At 34.8% G+C, this 16,213-nt stretch overlaps 1 protein-coding gene across 1 annotated transcript; it reads right to left on the bottom strand.

The window, feature by feature from the left end:
• Positions 1-380: 380 nt before the first annotated feature.
• LOC149153265 (uncharacterized) lies at positions 381-15,791 on the bottom strand. Its single transcript, XM_089443763.1, has 3 exons — positions 15,678-15,791; positions 14,930-15,567; positions 381-552 (listed from the first exon to the last, which is right to left on the bottom strand). The coding sequence occupies exons 1-3, from the start codon at positions 15,789-15,791 to the stop codon at positions 381-383; spliced, it is 924 nt and encodes a 307-aa protein (XP_089299889.1).
• Between the last annotated feature and the right edge of the window lie 422 nt (positions 15,792-16,213).

The following is a 16,213-nucleotide window of genomic DNA, read 5'->3' as shown; positions in this document are numbered from 1 at the left end:
TACAGGCTGTCACACATATTGACATATTAGGATTTCTTTTTCGTAAGAAAAAAAGCATGATGATATATTATAGGCAAAATGTATATGACAGTACAAAAATCAACCATAACGTCATTTGATAACGAAAATATGGTGATCTGATCACCTTCCAAAGTCCAGGATAGAAAAGATAAATACAGTTTAGAGACATTTTACTTATATCTCTAAAGAGGCTATATCATCTAAACATATATAGTCATGTCTGTGAATCACATTCTAACAATGTGCAGCAGTAAAAAGATTATAGACATAAAACAAAATTACACAAAAGGAGGGTGAAATGGGAAGAGAGACTTTTAACCCAGATATGGAAAGTCCCCCGTATCAAAAATGTTCTACTCTTAAGTGATCTCCTGATACCATTTATCAATCGATCCTCTTAATTTTTTCTTTGATAATCTGTTAATCTTTTCTTTGATAATCCGTCTGTTTCCTTGTTCCAGTTCCTTCCTATATGCTGGATTGTATAGCAGCCATGTAGTTACCACAGAAATTCGATCCTTTCCAGCCATCCTGATTTGTAAACAGGCTAAAAATGAAAAAGCATTTGGAATTGTCTTCAGTTGGGAAGAATTGGACACAGCTACTTTAAGCCGTCAGTGAATTTTCCGTGAATCTTCCCTATTGAAGAATAACACATTGGAAACATTCGCAATTTTCTGTGAATCATCCATATGGAAGAATAACACATCGGAAACATTATATCGAGGCATCCTATTGATCCATTAATGTGTTTTCGTCGATGGCTGTGTTGGGCTGGGCTAGGCTAGGCTATATATGTTTACAGTTGAATTTATTGAATTTAAATAAATATATTATTTAAAAATAAAAATTTATATCTAATAACACAATAAATATATTAATCACTTTCTCCTATTTTATAGTACATCTATACAAATGAAAGTGAAAAACTCCCATAAAAATAATTTTATGATAATTTTTTTTTTTTCTTTTTAAATTAATCAATCCATCATCATTTAACAACAAAACACTGCCGACAATAAAGATGGAGTTTTTTAGATTAATAAAAATTTATAGCTAATAACACAATAAATATATTAATCACTTTCTCCTATTTTATAGTACATCTATACAAATGAAAGTGAAAAACTCCAATAAAATAATTTTATGATAAAAATAAAATTCTTTACTTTAAATTAATCCATCCATCATCGTTTAACAACAAAATACTGCCGACAATAAAGATGGAGGTTTTTTAGATTAGTTCATTGTTTAATCGTTGCTCTTTTTAATGTGGTTGGTTTAGATTAGTTTATTGTCCACGGGTTACTCTTTTTAATAGACAAATAAATAAAAATGGACATTTCACAATTTTTTTAGATATTGAATAAAGTATTGATTATTGGTTAGATATTATTTATGATTCAATTTTAAAGATTATAATGAGAATTATTAGATAATTTTTTTTGGATCAAAAGAAAGATTAAGATTATTATAATTATTTGGTTAGATTTTATGGGGTAGATTTTTGTTTTGGCCTATTCCAATGTTATTAGTCCCTGCCTGGGACTAATAGCGTTCGATCAGGCATTGACTTTCTATTAATTTGAGTTGACCGGAGCATTTAGTTTTATTTTAGAGCTTTGATGTTTTTTGCTTTTTATCCAAAGTTTTATATTGGAGGTCTTATTGCCGGGTTGCTGAATTTCCAAATCCAAATTTCGTGGCTTTTTTGTTTTACCCAAAGTTTTCGGAGGTCTTATTGCCGGGGATATCGATTTAACGTTGTGACAATTCATCTTACCCAAAGTCGAGTTTGCAGAATGTTGTGACAATTAATTTTATCCAAAGTCCAATTTACATGTTATGACAACTGATTTTAAGTTCGTGGCAAAGTTTTTTTAGTATATGTTGGAGACTTAGAGCAGGTGGCAGCTTTTGGTCGTGCACAACAGCCAGCTGTTGGTGTCAGGAGACTTCTAGCAGGTGGCAGCTGCCGGTGCTTGTAATACCGTGTTGAGGGCAACCGTTTTCCTTTCTAATTTAGGAGATTATGCCAAGGAGAACACAGGACCAGGACCTGTGAAGCCTGGCGTCGATACAGTGGATCAGACCGTGAAGACCGTGGTTGGCTCTGTCTATCTCAAATTTGATGGAAAAACCCCTTGAGATTCTTCATTTCCGTGATCGAAAGGTTTGTATTGTTATCCCCGTTACAAGTCTTATTGTTAGGTTTTTTTTTCTTCAAAGCTCTGGCAGAGCCGCGCAGGGTTTTAATACGCTCTGATGTATAATCATGTGCCGTCCAAAGAGTCTCATGGCGCATCCTTAGTCTTTTGTGGAATACAATTTATAAAAGTATCTTATCTGCAGTTTGTCAATTTGTTAACTTATAAAAGTATCTTATCTTATCTGCAATTTGTTCGGTGAATTTTATTTTTAGCTAGACGTGGTAGTTGGTATGAAGAGCACGAACAACTTGCTCAAGCCTGTGAATAACTTTTGAAGCTCATTCTCTTTCCAAAATGTCAAAATAAAATATGTAATTATTACATTCAAAATATACTCATTACCTCTCCAATAGTAGAGCAAGAGAAGCCTTGCACAAGAAGGCATTGATGACTTTTCCTATTCTGCATTTAGTGATCGTGGACTCCGTGGACTCTCCTGCCATCAGGAGCGGCGAGGTTGGTTATGCATCCGACGTGAGTTTTTTCCAATTCAAGTAAGTTGATAACTTCATTGTTCCTATATATATGGATATCTTTATTGAACGCAAGAGAAAACCAATGTAGGTAACTTCATTCTTCCTGTATATGGATATCTTTATTGAATGCAAGAGAAAGCCAATGTAGCTGATAGGGATTTCAATGTATCCATTATTAGCATGCTAATCACGTATCTATTATTTTCTAAAGAAACGAAAATGTCACTTACAACCAGTGTTCATAGATAGGAATAGCTTCAACATGTTCATAGCCACTGCCATGTCCTGCATCGTTGCAAGGTAGTCGATTTCTTTTTCTCTCCTGCTCCCACCTTTTCACAGACCCATATCTAGCCACAACCGCTCCAACCACAGGTGCTCCAACCTTCTCACAGACCCAAACTGCAGTCAGCGTTTTCACAAACCTATTTGTGGCCACAACTATTACATTGATGAAATTAGGATTGTTTGACCCAAACTGCAGGTGCTTCAGTCTTTTCACAGACCCATTTCTAGCCACAACTACTACATTGATGAAATTAGTATTGTTTGCGTATTTGTTTTGGTTTGGTTTCAGGAATTAAAATATATTACTGGTTTCAGGTATGCATTTAAACTAGATGCATCACTATATACAATGTGACACAGACATGCAAACAACTGCAAAGAAACATACCATATACAATGTGACACAAACATGCAAACAACTGCAAAGGAACATGTGGACAGCAACACGTCCACTTGCATGTCTACAACCACAGAGCAGATGACAACTATAATATTGAAAGATGGCAATCATAATATGAAAAAAGTCTCGGCAAACTTTGGATAAATTCTAAACATAGAAAAGTCCTTGTAATAATATTTGGTTGAATTGTACATAGAGAAAGTTTCAATTTTGGTTAACTTCGTTATGGAAAAGTTTCGGCAATAAGAGGTCTATTTTTCTTATCCAATCAAAAATGCGAAAAACGAATTTTAAATAATTTAAAATTTAATGCTGGCCTGAAACTTTGTTTAAATTTTAAATAAGGGGAATGTCAATTTTCTCACGAAATACATTCTTGTTTCTCCCTGTTCTATGTCCTTTATTTTTATATCCTATTAACAAATTCCTTTCAACCTTTTTACTCTTAAACTCCCGCCGCCCACTGGTAAATTTTTATTTACAATGCAACAACGCAGGCATTACTTCAACTGTAAAAGTAAATAAATAAAAATTTCTTAGCAGTTAATATTGCAAAACAAAAGCACGGAATTGCAAGTCAAAAGCATACTAAGTCTCGCTCACCTTTTTTTTCTCCACTCAACGGCGAAAACAGATGCATAGCGCTAACAATCCATGGAGATTAAGCTTTTTGGACATTTTTCAAGAACAATCAAATGCACCGGTTTTTCGGTGTTCCGCGTAGCAGAGTGCGCCATTCAAGTTATTTATTATAACACAACTTCACAAAGCTCCACCCATTGATCCCAAGCCGGTTGATCCATAGATCATTTCCTTACATCCCATCTAATCGAGGGTGTGAGGGTGTGCATAGTGGCGATTTATAAAATTATAAACACGAACAAGTGTTTACAATGTTAAAACGTGCCAAGGATATAGATACCTTTGAGAACCACGCTTCAAATTATGCAAACCTCATGGAATGTAATTAATTTGTGGGCCCATCTCTTGGCCACTCGTCCAGACCGTTGATATCATGTCCTTCCCCGTGTAGTCGTGCTTGTCACTTCCGTGGTAGAGCCAAAGGCATAGCTAATAGATTAGAAGGGTTCTCGCTAATGTTATCGCAACCCAGCGCTGATTCATATTATGAAAAATAATCTTATAAATGCCATTTTTTACAAGTTAAAAATAAAATTTTCAAATGGAATACTAATTTGGTATGTATCGTCATATCATATGGATATTCTTTATACGATTAGTCTTTTTAATTTATCACAAGCATTAAATTACCTATTTTTAAAAACTGTATCTATGATATTAAAGAGCAGCTTTGTTTAGAAAATTTTCTAAACATATAGAATTTATAAAAAAAAATTCTAAACATATAGAATTTATTATTGGGAGACATTTATCACAAGCATTAAATTACCTATATTTAGAAACTGTATCTATGATATTAAAGAGCAGCTTTCTTTAAAAGATTTCTTTAAAGAGTAGCTTTGTTTAGAAAATTTTCTAAACATATAGAATTTATAAAAAAAAAATTCTAAACATATAGAATTTAAAATTTCTAAACATATAGAATTTATTATTGGGAGACATTTATCACAAGCATTAACTTACCTATATTTAGAAACTGTATCTATGATATTAAAGAGCAGCTTTGTTTAAAAGATTTCTTTTCGAGCCAAAATTTTTAAGAGATATTTTCCCTGGCATTTATCATTATTTAAATGTTTTAGTCGACACCGATATTTTTGGGAAGTTCACAACATTAAAAATCTTTGCGATAGTCTGAACTCGTTGTTGCTTACACTTCTTTGTTGTGCAAATCAGTGTTTCAGTGAGTGGCCCTTATCAGGTATATGGATTCTTTGCTCGTGGATTCATTGTTGAGTGGCCCTTATCAGGTATATGGATTCTTTGCTCATGGATTCATTGTTTATAAATTTGGTTGATTCAACAAATATTTTGGAATTTTCTATTTTGATTTTAATTTAATTTATAAAATTCCAAAATATTTACAAATCGACCATACAAATAAAAATGATTTAATAGTGCAGCATCAAAATAAAAATGATTTAATCCATCAAGAACTTTCAGAATGCTGATTTCTGACTACGTCATTACCATGCAGGTGGTCCCTGATAGCAGGACGATTCCCTAGGCGGACAGACAACGAAATCAAGAACCACTGGAACATTCATTTGCAAAAGAAGGTGCCACCACAAGAATCTCAAAGAAAGAAAACGTTCAAAATTAACACGATCAAGCCCACACCTGTCAGAATAAAAACTGCGGTGCAACACACTAAAATGGTGAATCCAAATGCTTGCAACAGTTCTGCCTGCAGTAACTGTACAAGTTCAGATCATTCCTTCAATATTTTTACAAATCAAGAAATTGTGAATTCCTCCCAGTCATTTTGTAACCAACTTGTGGAGGATCCGATAGCAGAAAATCATCCAAAGCACACAGCGGATGCAATTTCATAAAAACTTAATTGAGATTGTGCGAAACTAAGCACAAAATCAGTCCAAACTCCTAAATACTCATGTTATAATTGTTTAATCATCCAAAGCACACAGCCGATGCAATTTCATAAAAACTTAATTGACATTGTGCGAAACTAAGCACAAAATCAGTCCAAACTCCTAAATACTCATAATTGTTTAGTTTTTATTGGCAATATGATTTAGTTTTTATTGGGAATACGGCAGGGACTACCGCTACGCAGTTTCCCTTGTTAGAGTGGTTGTGACATTTCAAAAGAGAGCTCATAATAGAGATTCCAAAAAATAATACAACTTAAAACTATTTTAAGTTGTGAGTCAAAACCCTCTTGGGAAATTTTTATAATGTAATTAACTGCGCAATGAAACTAGTGCCATTACAAGAAAAATGACAAATTCTAAATTGCAATCATAATAGTGATATGGATCAATATTAAAGAAATTATGGCCATTTGAAATCGTTATCTAAAAGCAATAGCTACAGCAAGGAGATCCATAAAAATTAAGCTTCTCTTAATTTTGTTTTAAAACCCCACCTCTCATACTTAGCGTGAATTAATGCAACTAACATGGATATATCAGGCCCGAACATTGAGGCATATATTTTTCTATGCAAATCACGTGGAAGAAGTCCATGTTATAAGTTTTTTTTGTTTTCTACGCAATATGGAAAACATATCAAACAATGGTTAGTTGAAGTAGAGGAATTGTCAAAGCCTGAAGCAATTCTTACTAAGCTACTATTTCCAGAGAACTTAGTACAAAAAATACATAAAATATGTGAAGCAATCCAAAGGTTAGCATTTTGGAAAAATATTAGAAGATATAAAAGAGAAATATGGAGGCACTGTGAGTTAGAAGAGACTTGTGATGAATGGTATATGGACAATTATGATTGATGAGAAGTAAATTATTAGAAAGTTCTCCTTGATGACATAGTTTTCCATATGAAGTGAAAATCATTGAGGGAAGTCAAAAGCATGTTATAACTACTACTTTTCAAATTTGGGATCATGATAATGACTCTGACCAATATTAAAGAAATAATGGTCATTTCAAATTGCATCTTGAATTTTTGTTTTAAAACCCTAGCTCTCATACCTACAATGGATCATTTCAATTAACATGGGTATATTAGCCCCCATCACTGAGGCATAATTTTTCCTATGCAAATTATGATGAAGTTTTCTTAAATTTGGCATGGAATATGAATATCATATCAAACAACGATTTATCAAAGTAGATGAATTTTCAAATCCTAAAACAACTTATGCATAACTACTCTTTTTGGAGAACTAAGTAGAAGAAGTATAAAAATCATTTGAAGCAATCCAAAGGTTATTACTTTTGAAATATATTAGAAAATATAAGAGAGAAGGATAGACATGCCATAATTTCGAGGAGGGTTGTGATGAATGGTATATGGACGATTATGATTTATAAGAAGTAAACTACTTTAAAGATATCTTTGATTATCATACTCCTTCATATGAAGTGAACATCATTGAGGGAAGTCAAGAGCATGTTATGGCTACTAGTTTTATAGTGTGCATATTTTCTAGTGGTAGTGTTTATTCCAAAGACTTGCAATCAACTTTTTGCAAATATGTGCATGATACTGTTTCTATAAATGGATCTATTTATTTGGATTGACATGATTGTGGTGGTCATTTAAAGCACAACACTCAACTATTTGTTGAGCTTAGGTGTCATATGTTGGAAGTTAACAATGACACATTAACATTGGATCTATGTTGATGGATAAGCCTCCTAAACTACTTTAACATCGTAGTGAGCACCCATTCATGGGACCCTAGTTTATGGTTGTATATAATCACTACAAGCATTAAGAATAGCGCTTCTCGAGGAAATTGGGATGGTGGGATCTTTCCTAAGGGTGTAATAAGGTCTATGGGTCCATTAGAATTAAGAATATGATAAGTATGGTAACTATTTTATGTAATGTGGACTAGGAACTCCATTATTATTAAATAAGACTCAATACCTAGTGTGTATGAATAAATTTGATATGGGCTCATTAAAAAAGACTCGTTAAATAGTTAACATTCGGTTATTGTTACAACTTGTTAATCAATTATGAAAAGAGATAAAGTCCTCCTTATGAATCACCTAGTGTGATGAAATTTAATTCAATGAAAATTCTTCAATTTGAAAAAATAAGTAAATAGGAGTTAAATCATTTCATAAAACTAGCAAACATAATATTTATTTAATTTAAGAATTTTAATACTAAATAGTATTATATATTTTTAATGATGAAGACCAAAAATGGTTTATCAAATCTTATGAAGGTAGTATATTACTTGGAATACTTTAAACGTTTATTTCTATGCTCTAAAAGCATTAAGAGAAGTGTTCCAAGAATATCATAGTTTTGTTGAGTTAAAAGACCAAGAAGGATGACAAATATTTTAAAATTTAGATCTAATTTGAGTATATAATTGAAATCTAAGAGGAAGCGATTTTGATCTTCAACCATCTTAGAGTCACAAAGGTGACAAACTCTTTCATCCCAAAGAGCGTTGGGAATGATGACCGGTTTCACTATGGAGCTCATGAGAATTTGTTCTTATTTTAGTAATGTTTTTTTTTTCTTTACACTACTCAAAACAAAGATTTATAATTTGATTTTTGAGATTTAAATTAATCTAACTCATAAAATCTTAATTTCTATTTTTTCTTTAACTCTTTATCATACTATAATTTCTCCTTAACGTAATAATAATTTTATTATTATTCTTAATATTATTATTTATAAATTAAATTTAAAAAATGTATATTATTTATATAAAAAATTAATAAAATAGCAAAATATTATAAATAAGTAAATTAAACCATCTAATATTATAATACCACTTAATACTATTAACACAAAAATCATCTACCAAATTAATCAAAATAATAAAATAATAATGAGGACGACTTTATCTTAAAACAATATAGAGTCGTTTTTAGTGCGACAACTCTAAATAAGGGTTGTATTTAGTGGGACTCTTAAGACGTGCCAGGGTCCGCTAGAAAAATTTAAGATGAAATCTTGATTTGTGTTATTTAAACTCTATATATATGGATTCAACACCGAGAAAAACCCAAAACCCCTAAAACATTTTGATTGTGAATGGATTACCCATCAAACTTGTGATTTCAATAAATTACTGCCAAATTTTAGAACTAGAAGAATTTCCAAAAAATCATACTAAAACCAATTAAAAATAATATTCTTATATTTTTACATTTGTAATAGACATTTTCTTCACTTTCTCATGATCAATATTACATCTTTCCACTATCACATCCATCTGATATAAAGGTGAAATCTATTGGAATCTGATTGGTAATACAAAATCCCCACCGTTGTTGAAATGGTTTTCAACCAATAAGTGAATCAATTATTCAATACAAACAGTATCCACTAACCAATTGACTGAATGTTGATAATATGGAGAGACACTAATACATTTTTAAGGGAGAGAAAGCAACTTAATTATGATTGGATCTAAGACTTTATAACACGTTCCCCTTTTCCCACGCAACAAAGGCCCACGCGGTTTTCGAAACAAGTTGTAAGATTATTCATACAACTTACAAAAGATGCATTTTCCAGATATCGCTTCCTTTATCTTTCTTAAAAAATAACACTCGTTTTAAAAATAGTATTAATTTATGCATTTTGTAGATGGATTCTTTGTATTTTTAAATAATTGTAAAGCATTTTTTATTTCACAGCTAAAAAGTTCATCACCGTGGGTTTTAATTAATTTTATTTTTTATACTTTTCCATTTAAATCGTTACTCCTAATTTTCGGTAGCAGATGAAACTAAGAATATTGTTCAGTACGAAAAAAGTTTTATTTGTATTATCTGTACATTATATGAATTTCATGTCACCGTATCATTACAGAAAATCATCTTGGTTGCATGAGCATGCGAATCCTATCAAAGACACCAGATAACCAAATATAAATATATAGAGTATACAAACATAAAAGTTTTGCGTACATCTAGTAGCAGATATAGGAGAGAGCACTAGACAAATATATCCATCATAATGACCTTAAAAAAACAAGTTTATTCCTATTACTTTAGGTATCATTGACATAACCATTCGCCAACAGATTTTTGTTTTGTCTACCTGTTACATACAAAATTATACAAATAAGAATAAAAAGGTAAGTGTGCAATTAGCCAGGGAATGGAAACTCCACAACGCTTAGTACATTGACTTCCAGTATTATATCCATGTGCATTTCTCCCACTATTCCTTGTAGCCCTTTTTTTGAGAGATCATCCGCAAGCTGGTTATATTTGATGAGCGCCAGTATTGCAACAAGGATGTTACAACTCCTGGGCTACCAGCATTACTTATCAACCCGGAGTTTGTACAAACTTGGAGGTAACAATGTTGTATGCACAAGTAAAAGTGATGGTTCTGCTTGTTGTCACTGTTCAGCTGGCGAGAGACCACTGGGGTTCCAAGCTAGACTTCTATGGAGTCAGAAGAAGCTTGATTTTTTTATGGAAAAAAAGTAAATTTACTCTAAGAGAAAGTTACTCTACTGCAATAATGGAGAAGGTCAACATGTAATGTTAAATTACACCATTCCCTAATTAACCATTTAAGAAGCTATGTTAGGCAGAAATGTTAAATCAACATGAAACAAATACTACTATCTAAGTTGTAGAAGTAAGAAGCATCAAACAACACTAATGTGCAAGTAAATAGGCTGAACTAAATCTGTTTTTGCTTTTTTATCTTTTTATGCAAAATCAAGTATGCAAACTAATTGCTTTTGTGGATGTGGCAGGTGAATTAAGGATGGTTGAGGATAGTTGAAAGGGCTATGAGATGGTTGGATGGTGTGGAAGACCCTTGGGAGGCTTTTGGTGACTTCCTAGAGGTTTTCCATCAATTCGGCCTCAAAACAGGTCGTTTCAGGAAAACCTACAGGATGCACTAGAAACCTACGGGATGATCCTGTAGGAATTACATTAAACCTACATGATACATATGAAACAAAAATGTGAGGTGTTGGAGGTGATGGGAGGCCTAGGAAATGTGTGTGATGGGTGGAATGGAGTGGGAGAAGGTCTAGGATCACTCAAAAGTCAATATCCAAGATAGTAGATGGTTGGATTCGCTCAATGTGCTTGGAAAGATTTCTATGAAACACGATGAAAAAACTAGTGAAGGTGATGGAGAAAACAAGGGATGGCTAAGGGTGGATGGAGTGGAAGGTGGCTGCTGGCTATGAAGTCTTAGTCTCTTCCTGAAGCACCTACTCTACATAAAACATGTGTGTCTTCCAAAAAGCTATGCAAACAAGATACATTTTCATAAACTAGAAAAACATAATTAATGGATTAATGTCTATACTATGCATGAAGAAAGTTGTTGAAAGGAATGAAAGCATGGATGAGATGTATTGCAGCAATAAAGATGAAAAAGATGACCATGGAAATCTACCTTGCAAAACTAACCAAATACTAACTTAAAGACAACAAACTCCAAAGCTCATAAAAGAACTAGAAATCCGTGTTTTGGGGCCTGCTTAAGGGTCCCTTCTTCAATTCATGATCCCAGAGGGAGGAAGTGAGGCCGAGACCCCTGCTAACAACCTTGTGGTGATCATTTTTATCCTTGCTAACCTGCTACTTGAAGTAAGACACAAATGGAAGCAACTAAATAACAACCGATCTAATCTACACTACTTGTAATGGAAAAACATCTAAAAGCAACTTAACAATGAAGCTATGGAACTACACTAAACATACATGTACAAAAAAAGAGGAGCCTTGGCTGCTAGGGTTGGGCCCTAACCCAAGAGCTTCAACCCTCTAAGTTAACTCAATGATGGCTCAAAACAAAACTCATTCTTATTACCAAAACAACAAATTACATCAATAAAACTTTCGCAAGTATTGCAGCTCGAAAATAGATTAGAAGTTTTACAATAAAAATCCGAATCCTACTCAGGTCCTAGGCCTCTCTAATTATACAACTGAAGTCCCCAACGACTTCCTTAAAATTAGGGAGGCTCGACTCCCAAACCCGAGATAAACTGGTGCTTTGTCTCTCACTTACTAGGCTACCTTCTAATCCTCATGATTTGGCTATTTGCACTCCGAGTTGATGTGATAAATAAAGGAATAGTAAATGAGGAAGATTTACCTCCTATAATCCCTCTCCCTTGTCCCATTCGAGTTTTGACCTTAGTCTTTGCCAAAATTCCTTGATTTTCTCCTTTAAGCCTACATTCAATGCATATTAGTCCACTAAGCATAATATCCAACTTTAACTCATCTCATAAACAAAATATAATAAAAAACATGTAATAAGTTATGAGAAAAGTTGGTTTGACTAAGCTAAGAGGTGAATTAAGGTTCATATAATTACCCAATGATGAGGCTCATCAATATTCTTTGTCTATGTGCATGATAGGTGGCTTTCCAAGTTGTGTCCAAATATTATCAATTCTCCTTAGCCATCCAAGTAGTGTTGATTGTTTGATATGTGCATTCCCATTAACATGATCCATGATAATATTTGAATCCCCATATATATGAATATCAGGGATATTGAGAAAAGTTGTGAACCATAAAATGCCCCATAAATCCATAGCTTCTCCCTTATTATTTGTTCCCATTCTGGCATTCCAGTGGATTTTGTATTGTAAATCGTTAGACATGGCTAACCAGAAGCCACATCTGCAAACATTCTTTTGAGCCACTCTGTTGAAAAATCCAATCAGGTACACCATTTGTGGGCTTTTTCTCCTCTGTTGTTGTTCTTTATACTTGTTCTCATGAACATGATATATTGAGTATAGTGATATGGTATTCTCATATACCAGAATGAAATCCTTAGCACAATTCTCAAATATATGGTTATTCCTCCATTTTCATATAACCCAGAAAAATAGGGGTGGAATAATTCCTCCATGAGGGTTTTTGTTTGCTCCACCACTCCATACAATCTGCAATATCGTGAAATTGATTATAAGGAAAACCAAAGTGTAATGCCAATTTATCCCATACCTGGATTGTGTGGTGACATTTGAGGAACAAATGGCAATTGCTTTCCCCCTCCTTTTTGCAAATTGCACATATGTTGGGACCGTGCCAATTACGCTCCTGAAAGTTCTCCCAGGTGAGATTTTTGTTGTGATATACTAACCAGGAGAACAAAATGATTTTAATAGGAATATTAGTCTTCCAGAAGGCATATAATATTGGATTTTCCACACACCGGGCTCCCCTTCCGCAAAGAGAAATATATATATCAGCAACCATAATATTTCTAGCTTTCATTCTCCCCAACCATACCAAACTGTCACTTTGTGCCTCCCGACATATGCCCAATGCTTTCAAGCCAGCACATATTTGGTTCCATTCCATCGCCAAAAGTCCAACCAGCCCCAGTTCATGTGTAGTTTTCCAAATAGGAGATCGGTTCTGCCATGCAGAAATTAATTGATTCCATAAGTATATGCCTTTCCCATAAAAAAACCCCATGAGAACCTCAGATATACAACACTCCCTGCCATCTCCCAGTATATGATCCACCCCAATGATAATTGAGTGACCCGATCCCATAGTCCAAACCAGATGTTGTAAAAAAAAATAGCAACCTTTTGAAAGCTATGCCATATAGCCGAACCATGCGGGGTGCCAATGCAATCCTTTCGGTACCAGAAATGGAATTCTTGGTCCTTTAAATATTTATGTCTGATCACCCTACTCCATATGCCAGTTCCAAATAAACCCCGCCATAGGGATTTAATCAGCAGCGAACAACCAAAAAGCCAAAGGTTCATAATACCCCAGTCCCCCATTCTTTTTGGGCAAGATATGTGAGACATTTTTTCCAAGTGATATTTATGTTGTCCATTGCAACCCGCCCAAATGAAATTTGCAATTATACGATTAATGCTATTAATGATAGCTTGTGGAATATGAAATAAGTGTGCCCAATATACCCCCAGCTGGGTAAGAACGGCCTGTGTGAGGATAGTGCGTCCACCCAGGGACAAGCACCGATATTCCCACCCAGACACTCTTTTGTAGAACCGGTCTACCAACCACTGCCAATCAATATTTTTGTAGCAACTTGGTTTAATGTGATATCCAAGGTATTTCATGCCAGTTTGCATCAGTTCCGCCTCAATTCCAAATAGGTTTCTTATATAATCAATGTCCTCCATATTGCTCATATCATGATATAAAATAGATTTTTGCAAATTCATATTTAAACCAGTAGCTTTAGCAAAATTTTAAAAAATGTGAAAAAGATTCAGCCATGCAAGACGATTCAACATACCCATGATGAGCACATCATCGACGAAAAAACCATGTGATATCTTGATGTTGTTCCCTACAGCCAGTGCCTGAAACTATTCATCAATCACCGCTTTTTTGATTTGCAAGCTCAAACCATCCATAGCCAGGATAAATAAGAGAGGAGATAATGAGCAACCCTGTCTCAAACCCCTACCAGCCCTGAATAAACGAGTAGGATATCCATTGATAATCACCGCATAATTTATATTTGTGACACAACCCATAATCCAAGCCACACATCTGAGCTGCAAACCAATCTTACGCAAAACCAGTCTAAGGTATCCCCAATCTAAACAATCAGATGCCTTCTGAAGATCCACCTTCATAATGGAAACCTTTAAGTGCTTGGTATGGATCGAATGCATACATTCTTATGCAATGGCAACAGCATCATGGATTTTTCGATCCTGAAGAAAGCCATATTGTTCGGGTGAAATGAAACGAGACAGTGTAGACCTCATCCGACTGGCAATAGTTTTAGAGATGATCTTATAAATAAGATTGCATAAAGATATGGGTTTGAAGTCAGAGAAAACAGTAGAAGGTCGTCACTTCGGGATGAGAGCGATATACATTGAGTTTATATGCAGGTGGATGTTCCCCATGATCCTCGACTCTTCCACCATATCCAGGAGGTCTCTTTTAAATATGTCGAAAAAGTGTGTGAAGATTTCTACAGACCATCCGTCCGGACCCAGACTCTTGTCTCCCTTAAAGGATTTTAAGACCTCCAGGAGCTCCTCTTCAGAGACCTCTTTAAATAGGTTTTCATTATCATCATCATCGAACATAGTGGGATAAAGGTCCACAGCCCATAACATGGCCGCCACATCGCCCCCCTCCTTTCGATCATATGCCTTTTGAAAATGTGCTACAGCAGCCCTACTTATATCCTCCTGTGACTGAAGGCACTGACCATCATCATCATAAATTTCCCAAATGGAATTTATTTTGCGCCTATGATTTGCATACCGATGAAAGAATTTCGTGTTTCTGTCACCCTCTTTAATCCATAGAGCCCTGCTCTTCAGGCGCCATGTGGATTCATAAACATAAATTATTCCCTTCTTTTTGAACTCTAATTCCTGGATACGAGTCCTGATATCAGCAGGTAGATCATGAGAAACCATCCAGGGCTGTAATGTATCCAGTTCCTGTTGGATATCAGATAATTCTTTATGCAGGTCTTTAGCCTTCTGTTTCTGCCATGCTTTAACTTCCCTTCGAAGAATAGCCAACTTATCCAAAATGTGAACCATAGGGGAAATCCCCGGTATATGTTCTCGGGTCCATATCTTGTGTACTAATGAATTAAAATCCTGATCATCTAACCATGTACGGTTAAATTTAAATGGCATCCCGTGTCTGAAATCCTTCATTCGCCATTGCAAAATAATGGGCTTGTGATCAGAGAGATGGTATTAATTACCCCCGCATGTACATTGCCAAGACGCTCCACCAAGCGCTCATGTAATACAAATCGGTCCAGCCTCTTTGCAACATATGTCGAACCCTTTCTGCCATTATCCCAAGTGGGAACCATCTTCTATGGACATATATCAACTAAGTTGTGGTCTATAATTTCTTCACGAATCATTCCCGCCAGTGGGTTGATTTTTCTGGAACCACCCCATACTTCATCCAAACCAACAGTGCAATTAAAGTCCCCTCTAATAATAAGGGAAGCTAGTTCCATAATCCCAGACGAGATCAGCTTCTCCCCTTCTTACCCAACTGGGGCTATACCAGCTCATTCGCCCGCTGACTCAGTCGTCTGTTCGCCCGATTTAGATTCAAAGTTGGAGGAGTACGATGAGCTGGGGCGGTCAGTTAAAGGCTCCCGGGGCATGAGCGCGAGGAGCCAACGGAGGTGTCAAAAAACAAAGAATTGGAAATTCAGCTAAGTATGGCCAACTTCGCAAAGGTCACCTTATACTGTGTGAGTTTGGCATGTGGACTTGATAG

This window comes from Pinus tabuliformis, chromosome 9 (genome assembly GCF_031772625.1).
Source record: "Pinus tabuliformis cultivar Carrire ecotype Pingquan chromosome 9, CPIR1, whole genome shotgun sequence".
Taxonomy (NCBI): Eukaryota; Viridiplantae; Streptophyta; class Pinopsida; order Pinales; family Pinaceae; genus Pinus; species Pinus tabuliformis.
This window is presented reverse-complemented; position numbering and strand designations above follow the sequence as displayed.